Here is a 9977-nt window from a genome sequence, read left to right on the forward strand (position 1 = left end):
GCACCTGGCCAGATGACCACGAATGCTCATACAGCCGGGCCAAGGGCTCCGTGATGACCCCTGCCAGCTACCTCAACACCCTTGGGTGGAGGGCATCTGGACCTGCAGATTTAAAAATGTCTAGCCCTTCCAGAAGATTCTTAACTACATCTGCACTGACCAAAGGCCTGACAGAGCTATCCGCAAGGTTGTCCTTACCGCTGGTAGGTGGGATGTCTTGGTCCCTGTTCAAGAAAACAGAGGCAAAGAAACTGTTAAAAATATCAGCTTTCTTGTCTGGCATAGTCACAAGATTACCGTTTGCGTCTTGCAGGGGCCCTACATTACCTGGTGCTCTCTTCTTGCTCCCAATGTATTTGAAAAAGGACTTTTTGTTGTCCTTAATCCTGGACGCTAGCCTGAGTTCCATCTCAATATGAATTGAGAGCTAAGGAACGACCCCCACTTATTCTGGCCTCTCTGCTGCAGAACTAATTCTGGTGTTGGTCAGCATCCTTCTCCAATACACAAAGAGGGTATTCTGAGAAATAAGGGAAAGGTAGTATTATTCCCGTTATTGTAGCTACAGTTTGGTAGTGATTACTTACAGCAGTGGTTTGCAACCTTTTTTTGTAGCAGGACCCATTTGTAAATGTCAGTGGCCGGTCTCAACCCAGTGCCCCTCACTCCTGACCTGCTGCCCCAGGCCCCCCCCCCTGCCAACTAACAATATTGTAAAGGGCGTTAAATGTTATTTCAGGTCATGTGAATCATATATCTTTTTAACTATTCAAGAGAGCACCTGTGAAGCTTTGGGCCTGGTTTCATTTTAGTATTTTAACTAATATCTGTCTTCTTCCAGGGAGATCCCAGGACCACGTCAAGAGGATGTTCAATGATGTGAAAAACCATTATTATTTTCTATTATTCTCCTTTCTTTCCTTCGTGTTTTTGCTATTTTCTTTTCCTCCAGAGCCACTGAAAACTATTTTTATATGCATCATCTGATTTATTTAAAATTCTACTCCTTGGTACATTTTATAGAAAAATTTTAATGAAAAACTGCCAGAATTTTTAATCAATTTCTTTTTCCCTCTTTGAAACTGCTATTGGAATATAGTTCTTCCCCTCCCCATACTACGTCTTTTAAGTCTTATGTACAGATCTGCAGCAGAAAGAATTTTAAATTAAAATGGGACAGAATTCATTGAGTGCATGGTAAATATATCATTATTTAACAAATGCTTTTTTTGTTTTCCAGTGAAGTTTAGGGAAATATGAACATATGTCCCAAAGAATACCCAAAGTGGGTACTTCCTTCAGCACTGTAGTTATTTAAGAAATCATAAGGCCCTTTTAGTAACTAGAATTTTATGTATGTGAGGAAAATAACACAAAATGTATCACAGATATTACTTCAGCTGTAGAAGCAACACCAGAGACTGGATTTGTAGATGGGGCTTAACTCGGGACCATGGCATCTAGCCCCACTGCAAAGAGAACTAGACCATGTGCTGGTAAAAAACAATGGAACCATGTCAACACTGTAGTGGTGGAGACTAATGAATTCCAGTTATTCTAGGGCAGGTACAGTCTTAATGTAATGAAGAAGTTAAAGGAAAGAGCTCTAACTTTTTTAAAGGGGATTTGGACTTTCAGTCACAGTGAGACCCTGATAAATAGTGAATGCAGGTCTGAGCCTGATGCACAGTAGCTGTGATGCACATCATGATTTGAATGTTTCACATTAAACAGAATTATTTTTAGTTGTTTTTGGATAATGATATTTTTGGCTATGAGAAATATTTGGATATTTATAAGCTATCATGTATAAATAGTAACCTTTTAAATAACTGCTACATGAAGCTTATTCATACTTCTGTCGTAGATAAAGGGACATTGTCATATTTGCTGGGCATAGTATTTCGAAAATGGCAAATGTTCTATGATTTTTTAAAAATTAATTAAACAATTTTTGGGTTGCATATCAACATTATTTTGCAGTATTTCCAACAGAAATGTATCTAGCCTGAGGAATGTCCTAACCCCCCCCCCCCCAACTGGTTGATAATATAATAATTGTTTAAAAGAACAATATTACTTGTATTTTAATTTTTTTTTTGTATCTAGCCACATTCCTCTAATTTTAGGTTTCTCTCCTGTGTTTTCACCAGAGGTAACTCTTGACCAGCGGAAGCACTGGGTAGTGTACCCTCTACACTAAGAAATATACATGACTTGCTTTAAAGAATGTACTGACTACATTATAAATGGACATTTTTTCAAGTTGGTCATTTGGGTACCATTTGCTAGAATAAAACTCTTGTATTGCCTGCACTCTTGAACTCTGATCTTGCCATTCAACTGGTTTACATTCAAAATGCAAGTTAGAATATTTAGGTATTTTGGTGGCTTTTGGACATTATGTTCTCTGCACAGTACTTAGACTGACAGACATAACCTAGGAGGTCAGTGTAGAGGTTTTAAATGATGACTTTGCTGCAGTGCAAGCAGAGTGGGAGAGAGGGATTTTTAAATTTATAAATTTCACATTGTCATTTTAAAAACAAAGGTGCTGACTTTCTGCTATTCTCAAAATGGTCACCTTGATAAAGTGATTTAATTATCATGGTTTGAATACTAATAAAAGTATTTGAATTGCTGTCTTAAAATAGGATTACTAATAATGAATTTTCATAATGTAAGAAAAAAATTAATGTTTAGGGTAATAATGCCTTTGTCCATGAATTTGGTTATTTTTCTTAAATATTCCCACTCTGCTTGAGTAGATGACTGAATTCATAGTAATCATGCCTATCTGTAAAATTATATAGTTGTTGAAACTTTCTCAGTTGGTTCTATACCATTATCAATAAATGTTTTAATGTGTTTGTATACAAATGAATGCAATCAAAATGAAAGTGTTTTGACAATGCACCTTCCAGTCACTGGATTCTCATTTCCCTTTCTAGCTTACAGTTTCTGTGACTTTTATGTAAATGTTACATTTTTTCGATTTGTTTATATTGGTCAGTTATCAGGTTGCTTGTTCTGTTTTGTCAGACTATTCTAAACTCCATGTAGCTTGGAATACTAAAAGTATATATGCCGAGTTCGCTGAAAAAAATGTACTCGCCTCTATTCCTTGTAAAGGAATGTAGCTAGAAAAAAGCTTAAATTGGAAAAGGTCTTGCACAATCTGGGCCATGGTTTTCCCAGTAGCTACACTGTATAGTAATTGTGTCTTGTTTCTTGTGGTTTGCTTTTGGGCCAAATGCTTGTAAACCTGGAATGGTGAGCACTACCCTGTAGTAGGTGTATGCAGAATAAGCATGTCCCATATGTTGTACCATATGTATGTTATCTGGATACATGGATACACGGGTACTACAGTGATGAGCATAGTGGAAGAAGCTGAATCGAATCAGCTAACCTAAAAAAGTATCTGCTCAGGTGACCTAATCACTACAATGTTTTTGGAAGGCTACTTAAAATGTAAGTAGTAGTTCTTGATAGTAGCTTGCAAGACACAGTAAAATGACTATTCTAATTCTTGTTTGCCGTAATGTAGGTATCTCTTCAGTACATACCACCTTTCCCATTTCTAGAGAGAGGAAGCCATGTTAATCTTGAATTCAGGCAGAAGGCAGGGCAGAGTTATAGACTAACTAGCTAGTTTGTAAGGTCACATCTCTGCCCTGCCTTCTGCCTTTCCCATTTGTTTGACTTGCTGAGCATTCAGTCTGATATGTTTATCAGCTTAAAATAGGCATTCCATACTGGGACCGTCTTCCATTATACTAAATCAAGAGCAGCACTGTTTGTGTTTCTTTTCATGGTTCCTTTTACCATTCCAAGATTAAACTTATTTTTTTCTTTCAAAATTTAACAATCCTGGGGCTTTCTCTCCTGTTAGATCCTGCAGGTGAGCCATTCTTGGTAGGTGTGGCAGATCATCAGTATTTCTGCAGCAATAGCTGATGTCAAGCAGAAACTGAAGAAGTCAGAACTGGTTTGAGGAGGAATGATTTTAGGACTTGTCTGTTCATTAAGTTTAATTGGGATAACTATAGCAGAATAAGTATTTTTAGTATAACTCCCTATGTAGACATTCTGTTTTAGATTAAAAGTAACTTTTTCCCCAGAATAATTACTACCAGTGACTTTTACTCCTGTGTTAACACAGAGTTATACCAACATAGCTGTAACAGAATAATTATGCCATTCAGTTTCCCAGAGCAGACTAGCTCTTATTCACTGATAGCAAAGGGAAGGGCAACAGAGGAGCATGAAAAGTCTAATCAGGGAGTTCATGTATGGTGACATACAAGGATAAAATGCAACTATACAGCTTCTCTGTCCCTCCATACCTCTCCCTCCCCTGTCCTCTTGCTGTGCGCACTGCTTCGGTCATATTGGCTGCAGTAGCCTCTAAGAATGTCTAATTCCTTCTCATTCCTGCATATTTGTCCAGTTTGACTATTGGGTTGTCAAGGGACTCTGGATTTGCTTCTATAAGCATAAAAGAGTTTATAACAAATTATAGGTCACCTTGGGTTGCTTAGCCATCAAAATGTGCAGTCACTGTAGGAGCCAAAAAAAAAATCTCAGGAAAAAATGCCTTCTAAGAGCCAGGACTATAAATGCCAGGTTAGTTTGTTGTGTATAGTTAGCATTGAGATTACAATGTGAAGTGCACAGTACTGTGAAGGGGAAATTTAATTCCGTGTATGATTCAGAATCGTAGAAAATTTAGGGTTGGAAGGGACCTCAGGAGGTCATCTAGTCCAGCCCCCTGCTCAAAGCAGGACCATCCCCATCTAGATCATCCCAGCCAAAGCTTTGTCTAGGTGGGTCTTGAAAACCTCCATGGATGGAGATTCCACAACCTCTCTGGGTAACCTGTTTCAGTGTCTTACTACCCTCCTAGTGAGAAATTTATTCCTAATATCTAACCTAAACTTCCCTTGCTGCAACTTCAGACTGTTGCTCCTTGTTCTGTCATCTGCCCCCACTGACAACAGTTTAGCTTCATCCTCTTGATGGAGTTATACCACCACAGCTATAACAGAATAATTATGCCATTCAGTTTCCTAGTGCTGAATAGAGGGGAATTATCACTTCCCTTGACCTGCTGTCAATACTCCTGCTGATGCAGCCCAGGATGCCATTAGGTTTCTTTACAACAAGGGCACACTGTTGGCTCATATTCAGCTTATTGTCCACTGTAACCCTGAGGTCTTTTTCTGCAGAGCTGCTGCCGAGCCAGCCAGCCCCCAGCCTGTACCAGTACATGGGATTATTCTGTCCTAAATGCAGGACTTTGCACTTGTCCTTGTTGGACCGCATGAGATTTCTTTTGGCCCAATCCTCCAATTTGTCTAGGTCACTCTGAATCCTGGCCCTACACTCCAGTGTATCTGCCACTCCCCTCAGCCTTGTCATCTACAGACTTGCTGTGGGTGCAGTCTATGCCATATTCCAGGTTGTTGATGAAGACATTGAACAAAACCGGCCCCAGGACCAACCCCTGGGGCACTCCACTTGATTCTGGCTACCAACTAGACATGGAGCCATTGATTACTAGTCTCTGAGCCTGATGCTCCAGTTTTTTTATCCACCTTACAGTCCATTCATCCAGCCCATACTTCCTTAGCTTGCCTGGAAGAATGCTGTGGGAGACCATATGAAAAGCCTTGCTAAAATCAAGGTATATCACATCTTCAGGTTTCCCCTGCATCCACAAAGCCAGTCACCTTGTCATAGAAGGCAATCAGATTGCCCTTGGTGAATCCATGCTGACTGGTCCTAATCACCTTCTCCTCCAAGTACTTTAATATGGATTCCTTGAGGATCTGCTCCGGGGACTGAGGTGAGGCTGACTGGTCTGTAGTTCCCTGGGTCCTCCTTTTTCCCTTTTTTTAAATATGGGCATTATATTTGCCCTTTTCCAGTTATCCAGGGCCTCTCCTAATCGCCATGAATTTTCAAAGTTGATGGCCAGTGGCTCTGCAATCACATCGGCCAACTCCCTCAGCATGCTTGGGTGCATCCCATCCGGCCCCATGGACCTGTATATGTGCAGCTTTTCTAAATAGTCCCTAATCTGTTATTTCGCCACTGTTGCCTGCTCACCTCCTCCCCAAATTGTGCTGCCTGGTGCAGTCGTCTCGGAGCTGACCTTGCTTGAAGACTGAGGTGAAAAAGGCATTGAGCACTTCAGCCTTTTCTGCATCCTCTGTCACAAGGTTGCCTCCCGCATTCAGTAAGGGACCCACACTTTCCCTGATTCTCCTCTTGCTACTGACATACTTGTAGAAACCCTTCTTGTTACCCTTCAGGTCCCTTGTTAGCTGCAACTCCAGTTGCACTTTGGCCTTCCTGACTTCATCCCTGCAGTGATGAGCACCAGGACAAACCATATCCAGTCCAGCTAAAAGAGAAAGTACAGGAACCCACAGAATGAGTTAAGATGGGGATTTGAATATTCTTTATACATGTAAAATAATATTTAAAACTTTGTATTGCTGTGTAAAGTCCCTTCCTGACACCTGATGGGGGGCCAGTAAAGGAGAGGCTTTTAGGCATCTTTTTCTCACAAGAGCTCAAAGTATCCTCTCTCGTATTCTGCCTTCCTCTTTGCTAGTAGAAGTAGGGTTGGAGTGGTATTGTAGCCATGATGGTCCAGGAAATGTTAGAAGCAAGGGTTCTTTTTATGCTATTTTTATTGGGGCAGCCATATAGTTGGGAGAGATGTGTGACAAGCTTTTGAGCAGAAAATACCCTTCTTCAGGTCTGGCTTCTCTCACGGGAGGAGGATAGTGTTAGTTTGCTTGCCTTGTTGGCCACTTATTTCACTTAGTCTGTCTTAAGTCATTTTATTAGTCTGCCCATCTCATTTTGAAAGTAATCTTTAAATTAAAGGCATATCCATGCTGGATGCTGGCTTTCATTGCCACTGTTCCCAACCTCTGAGTGGAAGGGAAAAACAGTTGTATGGAATCCAGTGAGTGGAAGGTTACAGAGTAATTGCATTTCAAAGCATAGATTTCACTGAACGTGGAAATAAATTGTGCTGGAGATTTTTTTCTGTTGTCCAATTTCTAAAATGGCCTGGGAAACGGAATTTATTTGCCCTTCAGTATGTTTAGCTTTAAACCACTTGAAAATAATTTTACAGTGATTTTTTTTTTATATAAGACCATATTTACATGCAATTATTATTTGTAAATGTAATGCCTTTCCTGAAATGCTAAGGTCTAGAGAATAAAAAGATGTTTTAATTTTGAATCACATAATTCAAAGAAGCACAATGCACTGTATGACTTTTTAGGGATTATTAAAAAAAAAAAAAAAAAGCACTTCAAAAGTTATAAAGACTCTTAATTCTTCCAAGGCTAAATCTATTATCTGCTTCATTTAATTATTGCCCTGGATCTAGCCTGTGTAGGACTGACATTCTAATGGTTTAGGTAGCCATGTAATTACACTAAAATTGCAAGCAATAAGCTATTTTGAACAAAGCTAAGAAGCTTTGCATTTGGACAGAATAACACTGTCATGTTTGAACCAGTGATGGGGGTTTTTTGGGCTCCTTTGACTTAACGCAACAGTTTCTTCGACTTCTTAACACAACATGTGTTTAGCTTCAGTTCTAGGGTAATGGCCATCTTGACTGTTACTTGTAAAATGGAGCTTTTCTTTTAAAGTGGATTACTGAGGTTCTTAATTATGAAAAAGTTCTGCAAATTGAAGTATATTAAAAACAATGGAAATTGATATAAGCTTATAAAAACTATAAAATGATCTAGACTTTATCATTTCAAACACTTGGTTTGGTTCTGTTTTGTTTTAAGAATATGCATGCCAAATGTTTGTCTCTCTTGATGATTTGTAATATACATTTTTTTGACTGGAAACTTTTTTGTACAACACACTCCAATAAATGTTTTGCATTTTATTTGTCTCCTCCTTTTATTTAAAACAAACCAAATTCCAGTCAAAGGCTGAGAGAAATATTGCATACCCATGTAGAGAGAGGATGAGGAGTGTCACCGTTGCTATTCTGTCTCCTAAGAAGATCTGGTGTGGTGCAGGGCTATAAATAACCCCTTTTTATTTTGAAGCAAATATGCCAACCCTTACAGTCTTAATGGCTAAATGCTTAAGAAAAGCAAATATAGAGTTAGTGTCAGCCGCATTGCAACTGAGGCTGGGTTTTTAGACCCTGCTTTAGAAACCAATTTTTGCTTTTCTGAGCCCCTTTTCCCAAAAAGACCAATAATAGGATAATTGGGATTCTAACATTTATAGCTTCCCACCTACTAAGAATATATTAGGTTTATAGCTTCCCACCTAAGTCTCAAACTTTTTTCCTCATGCAGCCTTTGGTGACTATCAGTCTAAGATGGGCTTAAAAAAACCCACCAGCTGCATATTTATCTCAATCCACCAAATACTGTCCACTGGTTTATGGTTCTAGTTGCTGCATTTAAACTGAATAAGGTTGTTCCTGTTTACTTGGCAGTATTGGTTGGTTTAGAGGACACCACCTGCATTGAAGTCTCCTGAGTTATCACATTGGGTCTCTTAACAAACATCTGTTCACAGTAAATGCTTAGTTCCTGGCATCCGCCATGCATTTTCTGAGCATAGGTGATCAGTCCTCCCCTCTGGAGGTACATGCACATCTTAATTTTCTAAGTGGGCAAACTGAACGAAAGGAACACACTTGAATTACTTTAGGTTTTTTTGAAAGCATTGTGACCTAGAGGGTAAAGCCCTGGGCTAGGACTACTGAACATGTGGATCATGGTTTGGCCTTCTGAGTCATCTGTGGCCTCACTGATGATATCTCTGCTTATTGGAAGACTGTCATTCTCGTATCTGGACCGCCAGCAACAAGAGCACTGGACCGGGACTCGGCCTGAGTTGTTTGAAAGTCTGATGTACTGTAACCTTGAGTTTCTCCTGATCCCATCTGTTTATACCAGTTCCTGCAGTACCTGGATTTTTCTTGTAGATCAACCATTCAAATACTAAATGTGGCCAAGCAAATCTCATGTCTATTTTACATTGTATTTGCATAGTTGAAGCAATTGTGTATTTAAAAGGTCTGTTTTATACAGAAACTGCTGTGGCTGATCCTTTTGCAAGAAGAAGAAAACAAAAATGAATGGTTAATTCTTAGCTTCTTGAGGGGCAGCTGATCACTTGATTTATAACTCAAATTAGTTGTAGACAGGGACACATTTTAAGGGTTTGGAAATTGAAGGGTTGGGTTAAGCTTGCCACAATAATCTTTGTCTATTGGTTTAATATCCCAGAATGGGGAAGAACTATCCAAAGTTCACCTAAAGCCAATTTTTTTTTGTTTTTTTTACTGCTTAGCTGGTAAAATAAAATAACTATCATCCTAGAAATAGATTCATGGTGCCTGCACAGAGGGAGACTGAGATAGTAGTAATAACAAAGCTGTACCACAGCTAAGAACATTTCATTTTATTGTATTCGCTAAGTGAAAGAAAAAGCATGAGCCGGGCCTTCCACAAGAGCTCTGCCAGCAGCAGTAGGAAGTAGCCCTTGTGAAGGGCCAGCTCTAGCCCCTTAAGTCTTCAGGTCGTTTGCCTTTGTAGTGCTGGTAGGCCTTGCGTTTAGGGCACATTGATGAACAACATTAAAAGGAGCTTGGTAGGTGTGTGGGAGCCGTAGTAGACCTCCTATGCTTGCGAATCTCTTGCTAACGTGTCCGCAACTCCGTGGCACTGGGCCGCGGGGGCCGGTACTGAAGCCGGTGTGCACGGCGTGCGGCAGGGGCGGCGCCCGGCCTGGTTAGACGGAAGCCCCCTCGCGCGATACCAGCTCCGCGCTTGTGGTTTATCATGATTTATGTATCGACCGCGGAGCAATAACGGAGCTGCCCGGAGCGGGTCGGGCTGCCTTCGAGCACTCCGGGTCCCTTTCCGAGAGCTCCGGCTTCCTGCCGCCAGTGTGGCGGG

The 9977-nt window shown here is 40.3% G+C and overlaps 1 protein-coding gene across 3 annotated transcripts in view; it reads left to right on the forward strand.

Moving 5' to 3' along the window:
• The window catches only part of LMNB2 (lamin B2), a 66236-nt gene extending 61394 nt beyond the window's left edge, over positions 1–4842 (forward strand). For all 3 annotated transcript variants that reach the window (XM_025193060.1, XM_025193059.1, XM_025193061.1), the window contains one exon: positions 842–4842. In XM_025193060.1, the coding sequence (XP_025048845.1) occupies positions 842–883 (42 nt within the window). In that variant the 3' untranslated portion in view covers positions 884–4842. The remainder of the gene's footprint in view (positions 1–841) is intronic.
• Positions 4843–9977: the final 5135 nt, after the last annotated feature.

The sequence above is a fragment of the Alligator sinensis genome, unplaced genomic scaffold (genome assembly GCF_000455745.1).
Source record: "Alligator sinensis unplaced genomic scaffold, ASM45574v1 scaffold189_1, whole genome shotgun sequence".
Taxonomy (NCBI): Eukaryota; Metazoa; Chordata; order Crocodylia; family Alligatoridae; genus Alligator; species Alligator sinensis.